This window comes from Peromyscus maniculatus, chromosome 1 (assembly GCF_049852395.1).
Source record: "Peromyscus maniculatus bairdii isolate BWxNUB_F1_BW_parent chromosome 1, HU_Pman_BW_mat_3.1, whole genome shotgun sequence".
In the NCBI taxonomy this organism is placed as follows: domain Eukaryota; kingdom Metazoa; phylum Chordata; class Mammalia; order Rodentia; family Cricetidae; genus Peromyscus; species Peromyscus maniculatus.
The window spans coordinates 73138726-73155120 of NC_134852.1; the positions used below are offsets into that span (position 1 = coordinate 73138726).

General features: G+C 37.7%; 1 protein-coding gene across 1 annotated transcript in view; it reads right to left on the bottom strand.

The window, feature by feature from the left end:
• The window catches only part of LOC143267163 (uncharacterized), a 50140-nt gene extending 39261 nt beyond the window's left edge, over positions 1–10879 (bottom strand). Inside the window, exons 1-5 of the mRNA XM_076544064.1 lie at positions 10695–10879; positions 9811–9895; positions 8585–8661; positions 5072–5146; positions 1312–1386 (exon numbers count right to left, since the gene is read on the bottom strand). Of these exons, the coding sequence (XP_076400179.1) occupies positions 1312–1386; positions 5072–5125 (129 nt within the window). The 5' untranslated portion in view covers positions 5126–5146; positions 8585–8661; positions 9811–9895; positions 10695–10879. The remainder of the gene's footprint in view (positions 1–1311; positions 1387–5071; positions 5147–8584; positions 8662–9810; positions 9896–10694) is intronic.
• Between the last annotated feature and the right edge of the window lie 5516 nt (positions 10880–16395).

Here is a 16395-nt window from a genome sequence, read left to right on the forward strand (position 1 = left end):
GCCTGTCAGGCTTGGCTGTACTGTGTGTGATGTTACTTGACTTCATCTCTCCCACCCAGAAAGCATCAATAGTCTATGTCAAAGAGAAGGCAGAAAAAATCTAACAGATTCAGAGGTGGTAGATGAATTTGTGGGAACAGTGCTATCTAGTGTCCAATGTATTATAGGAAATCAGAGGCTGATGTTACAGAGACAAGAACTGCACAGTTACATAAAAAAAACAAACAAACAAATCATAACAAAGAACAAAGAATCTGGTATGTGAGTAACTTAGAAGGGAAATATGTAATACCATCCTCTCGGCACTAGTAAATAACTGATTTCCAAAGAAAATTCAAGCCTGGCTTCATGACAAAAAGAGGAATGGGATGACTAGGAAAGAAGAACAAAAGAACTACAGCTTGTATTTGCCAAAATACAAGGAGAATGCAAACCAACCTTGGAAAATGAATCTGTGAATATAAATGACAACAGGATGATAACATCTTAATATCCTGCACTATAATTTTTTGTGATCGAAGGTAGGGTCTCAACAGCAAATATCACTGTGTGATATATTCATAGACTCTAAGGTTTCTTGTGAACACAGACGTTGCCAAAATACAAGGAGAATGCAAATCAAGCTTGCAACGTTGAATTTGTGAGTATAAATGACAACAGGATGATAACTGTTTAATAAACTTCAATACATTATATTGTGAATGTCTGCATTTTGTGACAGGTAGGGTCTCAGCAGCAAATTTCCCTGCATGATATATTCATAGAATCTAAAGTCTCTTGTGAACACTGACAATGCCAGAGTAGTTCCCACTGTGTCCTCCCAGGGTGAAGAAAGGAGCCTGACTCCACTAGCATCTGTCATATACTAAGGTATGCAATGGAGTACCGAGCTAAGAGATGATACAGCATTTCAAATCTGACAGAAATATCAAATCTTAACAGAGAAGCAGTTGCTTCAAAAGCAGGATGCTACTTCGTGCATAGGAGATAGAGCAGGTGACTAGGACTTATAAAGCTGGGAATGAAAAAAAACCCTGCCTTTGCTTATTTCCACAGGCTCTGACTCCTGTACATGTCAGGAGCAGTCTGCCTTGCCTATCCAATGTATAGTCGGCCTTTAGCCACACCCAAGACCCACTGTGTCCTGGAATATGGCCAGAGCCTGACTGGTAAGAGCTCACAATGCTGTCTCTTTTATAAGCACTCCTTGCTTCTGATTGAAGGACAGTGTGCATTCAAATTCATTGTAGAATAAGAACCAATAAGGACAGTGATCTCAGTTTTAGCAATGGAGGCAAATCCTGAGGTTACCTTGGAGATGAACACAGGAGCTGCTGACTCATTCTTGTCTCCCTCTGAATACATGCAGCAGCAGAAGCAGCAAAACTGAAAGAGGATGAGCAGGAAAGAATGTAATTGATCCTGATTCCTCATTGCAATTATCAAAAAGAAAAATACAACCAGTGTCATATAGGGTGTGATCCTTTATCCCTCTGCTGGTGTCCAAATCCTGCCTATCTACATGAAAGCCTCCGATTATTCCTAGAGATGGACGATTATGATTCTCTGCTGCCAGTTGCTTCTTGTTGACAGTTTCTGATATGACATGTTAGCTTCCCCAACAGAAATAATTAAATGCTTGAAATTAGCAATACACACACACACACACACACACACACACACACACACACACACACACACACGTTTGTGTGTGGGGGTGAGTGCAGGTGTGGGTGTGAATACATAGTGCCTGAAATTAGATGTTTGTATTCTAAATAGAGACGTGACTTTGAACACCTGCTCTGAACGTCCCTAAACTTCATATCGTATCTTATAGTGTCATGTTGATTAAGCAATAATCTGATGTATTCCATTTAGAAAGACATATTCATGATAAATACATACCTTCAGCAATTGTATATTTGTTTGATTATTGCTGTGGTTCCACATGTCTGCATGCATTTGGCATTAATTTGGTTTCACAGTGTGAGTTCATATTCATGGAATTCCTTTTCAGATTTAACGTGTAACTACTGAAATTTTGATCAAATTCACTGCATTCCCTTCACTAGATTCCCTCTAGTCTGCAATCACTATTCCATCCTTTGATCATATATTTGCTCTATTTTTGGTTATCTGTGTTCATGCAAAGCACCTGAGTATGCATGAGTATGAGAACAACTAGCCCATGGGCAGAATACCAGGACTAGAATACATGAGATAATCTAACTTTCAAACTTGTCATCTTACTAAAACATATAAGCCACTCATACATTTTTCACTTCACCATTCATCCACAGGATACACTAGATATTCCCTGGGTTTTAGAGTGAAAGAATTATGCATGCATATGCAGCTGATACAGTTTCAAGAGTACAGGAATGCTTAAATAGCCATCACATTTTAGTGGCATGCAAAGGTGCACACCAAAGTCAGATTGACATAGAATTTCCCCCAGGTATATGTGGTGATATATTGTATAACCTAAAGAATGTGCTTGAAGATCAGAACACAGAACAAGCCACTAGATTCAAGGTAGAGGTCAGGGAGTAGTTGCACACACCTGAAATCCTACCACGTGAGAAGCAGAGATCTGTGTGTATATCATCGCCCCCAAAGATACCCCGAACTACATGGGAGTGACTGGGTCTAAGGGAGAAACTAAGCCAGGCATTATTGGAATACACCTTCAATTCTAGTACTGGTGGTCATTTTCCTTTAGCGCCTGCTCTTGAGATCTCACACCTTTAATCCCAAGATTTGGGAAGCACATATGCCATTAATCCCAGCACTAGGAAAGTAGTGATGGCTGGGCACACTAAGGTATATAAGACCCGAGGAAACAGGAACTAGAGGCTTTTCACCTGGATAGCTTTTGGCTAAGGACTCAGAATCATTTATTCAGAGGATTAATGGATTTGGCAAAGTGAGACTTGGCAATATCTTGTTCTTTTGTTTCTCCCATGTTCAGAATTTACTCCAATATCAGATTCCAAGTTTTCATTTTTAATTAAAAAGTCCATCTACTATTTGTACACAGTCATGAAATTCCCAGAATATGTTAAGCAAACTGTCCTGTAAAACTCAGGTGTTTACTCTCACTATCCACTCACTATGCCTTTGTCCTAGAATTGGATGGTAATAAAAATGCCATATTTTCATTTGTATATTGTAATAATATTTCCAAGTCTTCATAATTCTGAACAGTTAGCTTGATGACATATCCATCTACATTGGGGTATAGACTATATTCAGGATAATATAGAATACCTTGATGGATATTCCTCAGAAAATACACACATGCTGTGATTATGCAAGTAATAACTCCATAAAATTCTTATCACTGATGCTATCCTTTTTTTCCACCACTTTCAAACGTGGTTGTCTGCTTCCTACATAGAAACAGTATCTCCACACCCCTTTTGTAATCCCTCACACATGTATCAAGAGCTACACTGCGGAATGTCCTGCATTTCAAATATCAGAATACTGATAAGTTATGTTCTCTCTTCTTCTTTTTAAAAATCATGTCATTATAACACTTCTTGGCATGATGAAGCTTCTATTGACGGATCACTAAGCCATTAATACAGACAGCTATAATTTCTTCACAAATCACTGGGCACCGTTAATTAAAGCAGCAGCTTACAGAACTGTAAAAAATGTCAGTAAATTTGATAAATTTACCTCCATCTCCAATTGTTAGAAACAAGTGTAGATGCTACAAAACACTTAGTAATCACCCCATGGTCTAATCAACTCTTATGCAGCCTTGCTGGTAAAACAAGCTTAAATCTCACTAGCAAAACCCTGAGGGCTCCCATATATGTACCCTTTCAATGTTGCCATCAAATGTCTCTAATCAGAGGTGTTCCATCATGCACTATTTGGGAAATAAAGCAAGAATGTGCAGGAGGGTTCTTTCTATATGCCGGACAGGCTTGGCTGTACTGTGTGTGATGTTACTTGACTTCATCTCTCCCACCCAGAAAGCATCCATAGTCCATGTCAAAGAGAAGATAGAAAAAAAATCTAACAGATTTAGGAGTGCTAACAGTGAATGAATCTGTGGGAACAGTGCTATCTAGTGTCCAATGTATGATAAGACATAGAATTCAGAGGCTGAGGTTACAAGGACAAGATCTGCACATTTACACAAAAAACAAACAAACAAATCATAATCAAGAACAAAGTCATCTGGTGTGTGAATAACTTAAAAGGGAAATATGTAATACCATCCTTTCGGCACCAGTAAATAATTGATTTCCAACAAAGTTCAGCCCTGCTTGATGACATAAAATGGAACAGGATTTCTTAGACAGAAGAACAAAGGAACTACAGCTTGTAAATGCCAAAATACAAGGAGAATGCAAATCAAGCTTGCAACGTTGAATTTGTGAGTATAAATGACAACAGAATGATAACAGTTTAATATCCTGCAATACTTTATATTGTGAACGTCTGCAGTTTGTGACAGGTAGGGTCTCAGCAGCAAATGTCACTGCATGATATATTCATAGAATCTAAAGTCTCTTGTGAACACTGACAATGCCAGAGTAGTTCCCACTGTATCCTCCCAGGGTGAAGTCGCCTGGCTCCACTAGCATCTGTCATATACAAAGGTCTGCAATTGACTACCTTGCTAACATAACAGATGATACAGCGTTTCAAGTCTGACACAGCAATATCAAATCTTAACAGAGAAGCAGTTGCTTTAGGAGCAGGATGCTACTTCCTGCACAGGAGATAGAGCAGGTGACTAGAAGTTATAAGGCTGGATATGAAGTAATCCCTGCCTTTGCTTGGATTTCCACAGGCTCTGACTCCTGTACATGTCAGGAGCAGGCTGCATTGTCTATCCAATGTATAGTCGGGCTTTAGTCATACCCAGGATCCACTGTGTCCTGGAATATGGCCAGAGCCTGACTGGTAAGAGCTCACAATGCTGTCTCTTTTATAAGCACTCCTTGCTTCTGATTGAAGGACAGTGTACATTCAAATTCATCATAGAATAAGAACCAATAAGGACAGTGATATCAGTTTTAGCAATGGAGGCAAATCCTGAGGTTACCTTGGAGATGAACACAGGAGCTGCTGACTCATTCTTGTCTCCCTCTGAATACATGCAGCAGCAGAAGCAGCGAAACTGAAAGTGGATTAGAGGGAAAGAACGAAATTTATCCCGAGTCCTCACTCCAATTATCAAAAAGAAAAATACAACCAGTGGCAAGTTGGGAGTGATCCTTTATCCCTCTGCTGGTGTCTACATCCTGACTATCTACATGAAAGCCTCCACTTCTTCCTAGAAATGGATGATTGTGATTCTCTGCTGCCAGTTGCTTTTTGCTGCTGACAGTTTCTGATATGACATGTTTGCTTCCCCAACAGAAATGATTAAATGCTTGAAATTCAGTTTTGACATGAGCAATATATATAATGTGTGTGTATGTGTGTGTGTGTGTGTGTGTGTGTGTGTAGTGCCTGAAAATGAATGTTTGTATGTTTGTATTCTAAATAGAGATATGAATTTGAAGACTTGCTCTGAACATTCTTAAATTGCATATCCTATCTAACAATTTCATGTTGATTAAGAATAATCTGATGTTTTCCTTTTAGAAAGACATATTCATGATACATATATACCTTAGGCAAGTGGACATTTATCAGTTTGATTTTTGGTGTGGTTCTACACATGTCTGCATGCATTTGGAATTAATTTTGGTTTCACGGTACCACTTCACACTCTTAAAATTTCCTCTTCAGTACTAACATGTAACTATTGAAATTTTGTACAAATTTATTGAATACCCTTCACTAGAATCTCTCTCGTCTGCAATTACTACTCCATCCTTTGATCATGTACTTGCTCTATTTTTGGTTATCTGTATTCCTGCAAATCATCTGAGTATGCATGGGTTTGAGAATAACTACTAGCCCATGGGTAGAATACCAGGGATAGAATAGTAGAGAAAATCTGTCTTTCCCCTTTTGTCTGCTTACTAAAAATATAAGCCACTCGTACATTTTTTTTAATTCATCATTCTTCCACATGATACACTAGAATGTTCCCTGGGAATTATAGTGAAAGTATTATGCCTGAATATGCAGCTGATACAGTTTCCAGACTACAGGTATGCTTAAATGGCCATCACATATTAGTGGCATGCAGAGATGCACATCAAAGTCAGATAGAGATAGTGTTTCTCTCATGTATGTGTGGTCATATATTTTGTTCCCTAAAGAATGTGCCTGAAGACCAGAACACAGAACAAGCCACTAGAGTAAACATAGAGGCAAGGAAGTGGTGGCAAACATCTGAAATCCCATTACTTGGGAAGCAGTGATCTGTGTTTATCTCTGAGCCTTCAAAGCTTTGCAGGATTAGATGGGATTGATTCATTCTAAGGAAGAAAAAAAGCCAGGCATTATTGGAATACACCTTTAATTCTAGTACTTGGTGGTCATTTGCCTTTAATACCTGCACTTGAGATCTTACACATTTAATCCCAGGATTTGGGAAGCACTTATGCCATTAATCCCAGCACTAGAAAAGAAGTGATGGCTGGACACACTAAGGTATATAAGGCCAGAAGAAACAGGAACTAGAGGCTTTTCACCTGGATAGCTTTTGGCTAAGGACTCAGAGACATTCATTCAGAGGATTCATGGAGTTGGTAGAGTGAGACATGGCAGTGTCATTCTTTTGTTTATCCCATGTATCAGAATTTAAGCCAAAATCAGCTTCCGATATTTCATCTTTAATTAAAAAGTGCATCTACTATTTGTACACAGTTAGGAAATTCCCATAATATGTTAAGCAAAGTGTCCAGTAAAACTCAGGTATTTTACTCTATCCACTCACTTTGCCTTTGTCCTAGAATTGGATGGCAATAAAACTGCCATATTTTAATTTGTATATTCTAATAATATTTCCAAGTTTGCTGATATGTCCATCTACATTATGGTGTAGACTATGTTCAGGAAAGCATAAATTATTTTAATGGATATTCCTCAGAAAAGACATACGTTTTGTGATTACACAAGTAATAACTTCATAAATTTCCTATCTCTGATGCTATCCATGTTTTCCACCACTTTCAAACATGGTTGTCTGTTCCTAGATGAAAATATAGGATCAACCCAGTATCTCCACACTTCTTTCTATGTATCTCAAACATTGCACAAGAGCTATACTGAGGAAATACCCTAGACTTCAAAATATTGAAATATGAAAAGTTATGTACTCTCTTCTTCTTTTAAAAAAATAAAGTCATTTTAACATTTCTTAGCATGATTAAGCTTCTATTGACTGCTTCCTAATCCATTTATATAGCTATTTTGTTTCCAATACCCTCTTGGCTCTGTTAATTTCAAACTGCAGGTAACAGCACCTAAAAACTGTCATTAAAATTGATAAATTTACCATCATATCCAATTGTCATAAAGAATTGTAGGTGCTTCAAAACACTTAGTAAGCAGCCCCATGGTCTAAACAAGTCTTACACAGCCTCTCGAACACAGAAAGCATCAATATTCTATGTTGTAAAGAAGGCAAAAAAAATATAACAGATTCAGAGGTGGTAGATGAATCCGTAGGAACAGTGTTATCTAAATTCCAACGTATTATAAGACAGAGGAGTTCATAGGTGGAGGTTACACAGACAAGATCTGCACACTTATAGAACAAACCAAAAAAAGGAAACAAACAAACAAATTATAACCAAGAAACAAAAAAACTAGAGTATGAATTATTTAGAATGTAAATATAAAATACCATCCACTCAGCACCAGTAAATAATTGATTTGCAACAAATCTCATGTCTGGCCTCATGAAAATAAGAGGAGTGGGCTAGGGCTTTTAAATGGCAAAATACAAGGAGACTTCAAATCAAGCTGGGAGAGATTAATCTGTGATGATATATTGCAACAGGGTGATCAAAACAATTACTTGTACTACATTTAATTGTGAAAGCATGCCTTTTTATGATAGTTAAGATTTCTTCAACAGATGTCACTAAATATTATATATCTAAAATCTAGGGGTTGGTAGTGAACACTCACTATGCCGTAATAGTTCCCACAGTACCTTTACAGGTTGAAGAAAAGAACCTGACTCTGCCAGTATCTGTCATATACTAACGTATGCAATGGACAACGTTCCTAACAGATGATACAGCATTTTAAGTCTGACACAGCAATATCAAATCTTAACAGAGAAGCAGTTGCTTCACAAGCAGGATGCTACGTCCTGCACAGGAGACAGAGCAGGTGACTAGTACTTATAATCCTAGGAATCAAACAATCCCTGCTTTTGCTGGGATTTCCACAGGCTCTGACTCCTGTACATGTCAGGAGCAGTATGCCTTGCCTATCCAATGTATAGTCGGGCTTTAGCCACACCCAGTACCCACTGTGTCCTGGAATATGACCAGAGCCTGACTGGTAAGAGCTCACAATGCTGTCTCTTTTATAAGCACTCCTTGCATCTGATTGAAGGACAGTGTACATTCAAATACATCGGAGAATAAGAACCAATAAGGACAGTAATCTCAATTTCAGCAATGGAGGCATATCCTGAGGTTACCTTGTAGATGAACACAGGTGCTGGTGAATCATTCTTGTCATCTTCTGAATGAATACATGTAGCAGCAGAAGCAGTGACTGAAAGTGGATAAGAGGGAAAGAACGAAATTGATGCTGAGTTCTCACTCCAATTATTAAAAGGAAAAAAAGTGTGGCAAGTAGTTGGTGATCGTTTATCCCTCTGCTTGTGTCTACATCCTGCCTATCTACACAAAAGCCTCCATTTCTGCCTAGAGATGGAGGATTATTATTCTCTGGAGTCTGTTGCTGCTTGTTGCTGACAGTTTCTGATATGACATGTTAGCTTCCCCAACAGAAATGATGAAATGCTTGAAATTCAGTTTTTACAAGAACAGTATATATATACACACACACATTCATGCATATGTGTGGTTTTACATACATGCCTGAAATGGAATGCTTGTATTGAAAATAGAGAGTTGACTTTGAAGCCCTGCTCTGAAAATCCCCAGTTTGCATATAATAGCTTAAAGCTTAAAGTGTTATTATATGAAATAATCTGATATATTCCTTTCAGAAACTAATACTCATGATGTATATATACCTTCAGCAATTGCACATTTGTCTGTTCGATTTTTGGTTGGTTCTACACGTTTGCATGCATTTTTTATTACTTTCAGTTTCACAATTGCAATTCATACTCATACAATTTCCTGTGCAGTAAAATGTGATTATTGAAATTTTGAACAAATTTGCTACATTCACCTCATTATAAATAGTCCTCAAGAACTACTCATTGTTTTTTTCATGTATTTGCTCTATTTCTTGTTTTCTTTGTTCATGTAAAGCACCTGAGTTTGCATGGATATGAGAACAACTACTAGCTCATGGACATCATCTCAGGGCGAGAATAATTGAGAAAAAAAAAAACTTTCCACTTTTGTCAACTTAGTAAATAATATAAGCCACTCATACATCTGTCACTTCACCATTCTTCCACAGGATACATTAGAATGGTCGCTGGTTTTCATAGTGAAAGAATTATGTATTTATATGGAGCTGATACAATTTCAAGAGTAGAGATATGCTTAAATAGCCATCACATTTCAGTGGTATGATGAGGTGCACATCAATGTGAGGTAAATATAGTGTGAATCCCAGGTTCGCATGGTGGTATAGTGTGTACCACAATTAATGTGCCTGAAAAACAGAGCAGAGAACAAGCCTCTAGAATAAACATAGAGGACAGGAAGTGGTGGGACACACCTGTAATCCTATCACTGGGGAAGCAGAGATCTCTTGGTATCTCAGGGCCTCAAAGCCTCCTTGAACTACATGGGATTGACTCAGTCTAGGATAGAAACAAAGACAGGCATTGTTGGAATACACTTTTAAGTCTAATACTCAGTAGTCATTTGCCTTTAACTCCTGTACTAGAGATCTCACACCTTTAATCCCAGTATTTGAGAAGCACTTATGCCATTAATTCCAGCACTAGGAAAGAATTGGTGGCTGGGATGACAAAGGTGTATACACCCTGAAGAGACTTGAACTAGAGGCTATTTGCCTGGATAGCTTTGGGCTAGGGAATAAGAAACATGCCTTCAAAAAATTCATGGAGTTGGCAAAGTTAGACATGGCAGTGGCTTATTACTTTGTTTCTCCTATCAGAATTTACCACAATATCAGCTTCTGTTTTTTTTAACTAAATGTCCATTTACTATTTTTACAACAGTTATGGATTTTGCTGAAAACGTTAAGGAAACGGCAAAAACACTCAGGTATTTTACTGTAACTATCCACTCACTATGCCTTGTGTCCTAGAATTGGATAGGAAAGCAAAATGTCATATTTTCATTTGTATATTCTAATAATATTTCCAAGGTCTTCATAATTCAGAGCAGTTAGCTTCCTGATATATCCATGTACATTGTGATTTAGCCTATAAACATATACAAATAAAGTAACTTGAGGGATATTCCTCAGAGAACACACACAATTTGTGATTATGAAACACATAACTCTTTAAATTTCCTATCTCTGATGATATCCCTTGTCTCCCATAACTTCTAAACTTGGTTGTTTGACTCCTGGTTGAAAACTTTAGAATCAACCCAGTTCCTCCACTTTTCTTTTGTAATCTGACATACATGGTACAAGAGCTACACTGAGGAATGTCCGGCACTTCGAAATACTGGAATATTGAAAAGTTATATTCTCTCTCCTCCTCCTCCTCCTCCTCTTCCTCCTCCTCCTCCTCAGTCTTCGTCTTTGTCGTCTGTCTTCTTCTTCTTCTTCTTCTTCTTCTTCTTCTTCTTCTTCTTCTTCTTCTTCTTCTTCTCTTTTCTTCTTCTTCTTCTTCTTAAAAATAAAGTCTATTAATGATTCTTGGCAATTTTAAACTCGATTGAATGCTTACTATGCCATTAATATATCTACTATTTGTACTCACCACCACCAAACCGGCTCTGTTAATTTGCAAATTGCAGATTACAGCACTATAAAATCTTGGTAAAATTGATCATTTTACCACATACTCAAATTGTTAAAATCAAGTGTAGACCTTTCAAAACACCTAGTAACCATGCCCATGATCTAATCACCTCTTATGAGGCCTTGCTGATAAACTAAGCTCATATCTCACTAGCAAAACTCAGTGGGCTCCCTTATATGTACCAATTGGAACCGGGCATCAAATGTCACTAATCAGAGGTGTTCCATCATGCACTATTTGGGTAATAAAGGAAGAATGTACACATAGGGTCTTTCTAAATTCTTTGCAGGCTTGGGAGTACTACTTTTGATATTATGTGACTTCATCTCTCCCACCCAAAAAGCATCAAAAGTCTATGTAGAAAACAAGGCAGAAAAAGATCTAACAGATTCAGAGGTAGTAGATGAATTCATAGGAACAGTGTTACTTTGAATCCAATGTATTATCAGAAATAGGAAATCAGAGGCTGAGATTAGAGAAATAAGATCTACACAATTACAAATAAAACAATCAAAAAAAGCATAAGGAAGAACAAGGAAATCTGGTGTGTGAATTACTTTCAAGGTAAATATGTAAAACTATCCTCTTAGCACCAGTAAATAATTGATTTCCAACAAAGCTAAGGCCTGTCCTAATGACATAAAGAGGAATGGGCTGACTAGGAAAAAAAAACAAAAGAACTATATAGCTTGTATAGGCCAAAATAAAATAGGAAAGGAAATCAAGCTTGGAAAGCTGAATCTGTGATGATAAATGACAACTGATGATAAAATCTTAATATCCTGCACTACATTTTATTGTGAATGCATGCCTTGGGTGACAGGTAGTGTCTCATTAGCAAATGTCACTACGTCATATATGCATTGACACTATGGGTTGATTGTGAACACTGACAATGCCATATCAGTTCCCACAGTATCCTCCCAGAGTGAAGAAAGGAGCCTGACACCAAAAGCATCTGTCATATATAAGGTCTGAAATAGATTACATTCCTAACATATGATATGGTATTTTAAGTCTGACATAGCAATATCAATCTTAAAAAAGAAGCAGTTACTTCAGAAGAATGATGCTACTTTCTGCACAGGAGACAGAGCAGGTGACTAGGGAATCATTATAATGCTGGGAAGAAAACAATCCCTGTCTTTGCTGATTTCCACAGGCTCTGACCCCTGTACATGTCAGGAGCAGTCTGCCTTGCCTATCCAATGTATAGTCGGGCTTTAGTCATACCCAGGACCCACTGTGTACTTGAATATGGCCAGAGCCTGACTGGTAAGAGCTCACAATGATGTCGCTTTTATAAGCACTCCTTGCTTCTGATTGAAGGACAGTGTGCATTCAAATTCATTGCAGAATAAAAACCAATAAGGACAATGGTCTCAATTTAGCAAATGGAGGCAAATCCTGAGGTTACCTTGCAGATGAACACAGGAGCTGCTTACTCATTCTTGTCTCCCTCTGAATACATGTAGAAGCAGAAGCAGTGAAAATGAAAGTGGATGAGAGGGAAACAACATAATTGATCCTAGAGTTCTCATTAAAATTATTAAAAGGGAAAAAACTTCTTGCAATTAGGGAATGAACATTTATCCCTCTGCTTGCTTCTACATCCTGCCTATCTACACAAAAGCCTCCTTTTCTGCCTAGAGATGGACAATTGTGAATCTCTGCTGCCAGGTTCTGCTTGCTGCTGACAGTTTCTGATATATCATGATAGCTTCCCCAAGAGAAATGATTAAGTAATTGAAATTCAGTATTGACCTGAAATATATATATATATATATATATATATATATATATATATATATATATGTGTGTGTGTGTGTGTGTGTGTGTGTGTGTGTGTGTGTGTGTGTGTGTACATAGTGCCTGAAATGGGATGCTTGTATTGTAAATAGAGATGTGACTTTGATGCCCTGTTCTGAACATTCCTAAGTTATATATTGTATCTTACAGTGTCATGTTGATTAAGCAATAATCTGAACTATTCTTTTTAGAAAGATATATTCATGATACATATATACATTCAGCTATTGACAATTTGTCTGTTTAATTTTTTGTGTGGTTCCACACATGTCTGCATGCATTTGGCATTAATTTTGGTTCCACGGTACCAATTCATACTCATAAATTTTTTTTTTCAGGATTAATGTGTGATTATTGAAAATTTGAACAAATTCACTACATTCCCTTCACAGATTTAGTCTGTAATCATTAGTCCATCCTTTAATCATGTAGTAGCTCAATTATTTGCTATCTGTGTTCATGTAAAGCACCTGAGTATGCATGAGTATGAGACCTACTATTAGCCCATGGACAGCATCTCAGGGCTAGAATAGAAGAGAAAATCTATCTTTCCACTTTTGTTAGCTTACCATATAATATAAGACACTCATACATTTTTCAATTCACCATTCTTTCACAAAATTATATATTATACATTATAATGTTCCTTGGTTTTCATAGTGAAAGAATTATGCATCAACATGTAGCTGATGCAATTGCAAGAGTAGAGGTATGCTTAAATAGCCAGCACATTTTAGTGGCTTGCAGAGGTGCACACCAATGTCAGATTGACATAGAGTTTCTTCCATGTATGTGTGGTGATGTTTTGTGTACCCTAAATAATGTGCCTGAAGATCTGAACACAGAACAAGCCAATAGATTAAATATAGTGGACAGGAAGTGGTGGTATGCTGTGGATATTGTTCTATATAAATAAAACACTGGTGGCCAGTGACGAGGCAAGAAGTAGGTAGGACAAGGAGAGAGGAGAATTCTGGGAAGCGGAAGGCTGAGGGGAGACACTGCAGCCACCGCCAGGATAAGCAGCATGTGAAGATGCTGGGAAGCCACCAGCCACGTGGCAAGGTATAGATTTATAAAAATGGGTTAATTTAAGATAAAAGAACAGTTAGCAAGAAGCCTGCCACGGCCATACAGTTTATAAGTGATATAAGTGTCTGAGTGATTATTTTATAAGTGGATTGTGGGACTGCGGGGCTTGGGGAACCTGGAGAGAAGCCCTCCAGCAACAGTGGTACATATCTGAAATCCTATCACTGGGGAAGCAGAGATCAGTTTGTATCTCAGAGCATTCAAAGCTAACCTGAACTACTTGGGATTGACTCAGTCTAAGGGAGAAACACAGCCAGGCATTATTGGAATACACTTTTAATTCTAGTACTCAGTTGTCATTTGACTTTAACACCTGCACATGAGATCTCATACCTTTAATCCCAGGTTTTGGGAAGCACATATACCATTAATCCCAGCACTAGGAAAGAAGTGATGGCTGGATAGACTAAGGTATATAAGGCCCAAGGACACAAGAACTAGAGGCTTTTAAACTGGATAGCTTTTCGTTAAGGAATCAGAGACATTTATTCAGAGATCTCATGGAGTTGGCAGAGTGAGACATGGCAGTGTCTTGTTCCTTTGTTTTTCCCATACATCAAAATTTACCCAATATCAGCTTCCATTTTTTAATTATTATTATTATTATTATTTTACAACACCATTCAGTTCAACATAATAGCCACAGAATCCCCTGTTCTCCCCCTCTCGCCCACCCCTCCCCCCAGCCCACACCCCATTCCCACCTTCTCCAGACCAAGGTCTCCCCCGAGGACCTTCTTCAATTTTTTTAATGACAAAATCTGCCTACTGTTTGTACAACATTTATGGATTTCACCAAATATGATAAGTAAACTTTCTACTAAATTTCAGGTATTTTACTATACATACCAACTGTAACACAAATCTTAAAAGTTCTTATTAATAAAAACAAACCTGAAGGCAGGAATTGGGGTGAATAGTGGAAGATCAGAGAAGCAGATCAAGCCACAGAAACCTCACATTGCCAATTACTTAAATGATCCTGTTTCCTCAGAATGGAAGCCACTGAGTCCTGATCCAGAATGAATCTCAGCTAAACTGCTGCTAGAAGCCTAAAAGCTTAAGCAACTCTAGTTTCTGGTCTTTAAGTCTTATCTACCTTTTTGATCCCTGTCATCACTTCCTGGAATTAAAGTCTCTTGTTACCAGGCCTGGCTGTTTCCAGTGTAGCCATGAACTCAAAGATATCCAGACAGATTTCTGACTCTAGAATGCTAGGATTAAAGGCGTGTGTGCCACAATTTTTTTGGCCTCTATGTCTAGTGGCTCTTCTGTACTCTGACACCAGATAAGTTTATTAGGATGCAAATATTTTGGGGTACACAATATTACCACAACACACTACCAATGCATTATGTCCCCAAAGTGGATGGTAATGCAGAATGTCATATTTTCATTTGTATATTCCAATAATATTTCCAAGTTCTTCATAATTTAGAGCAGATAGCTTGCCGATATATCCATCTACATTGTGGTGTAGAGTATAAACAGAGAAACATAAAGTAACTTGAGGTATATTCCTCAGAGTACACACACACATTGTGTTTATGCAACCAACAAAAACTTCATATCTCTAAAGCATTCCTTTTTCGTCCACCATTTTCAAACTTGTTTTTTGGACTCCTGGATAAAAACATTAAGATTAAGCCAGTATCTCCACACTTCTTTTGTAATCCCTCATTCATAGAATAAGAGCTACACTGAGGAATGTTCTGCACATCAACATATCTAAACGCTGAAAAGATACATTCTCTCTTAAACAACTTCTTCTTAAAAACAACGTCCTTTTAACACTGCTTGGCACTCTTAAGCTTCTATGGACTGCTTACTAATGTACTAATAGAGTAATTATTTCTACTAATACCACCTTGGTCTGCTACTTTGCAAAATGCAGTTAATATCATTATAAAAAAAACCTCATAAAATATGATAATTTTACCATCATCTCCAATTGTTAAAACCAAGTGTACACCCTTCACACACTTAGTAACCAAACCCATGGTATAATCACTTCTCAAGCAACATTGCTGGTAAAGCAAGCTCAGATGTCACTAGGAAAATTCTATGGGCTCCCATATATGTACCCAGTGGATGTGGGCATCAAATGTATCTAATCAGAGGTGTTCAATCATGCACTATTTGGGAAATTAAGCAAGAATACACATGCGGGGTCTCTCTATATACATGGCAAACATGGGTGTACTATGTTTGATGTTACTTGGCTTCATCTCTCCCACCCAGAAAGCATCAATAGTCTATGTTGAAGACAAGGCAGAAAAAAATCTAACAGATTCAGAGGGGACAGATTTATCTGTAGGAATAGTGTTATCTAGGGTCCAATGTGTAGAAGACATTATAATTCACAGGCTGAGGATACAGAGAAAAGATCTGAAAAGTTACACAACAAACAAACAAACAAATCATAACTAAGAACAAAGACATCTGTTGTGCGAATT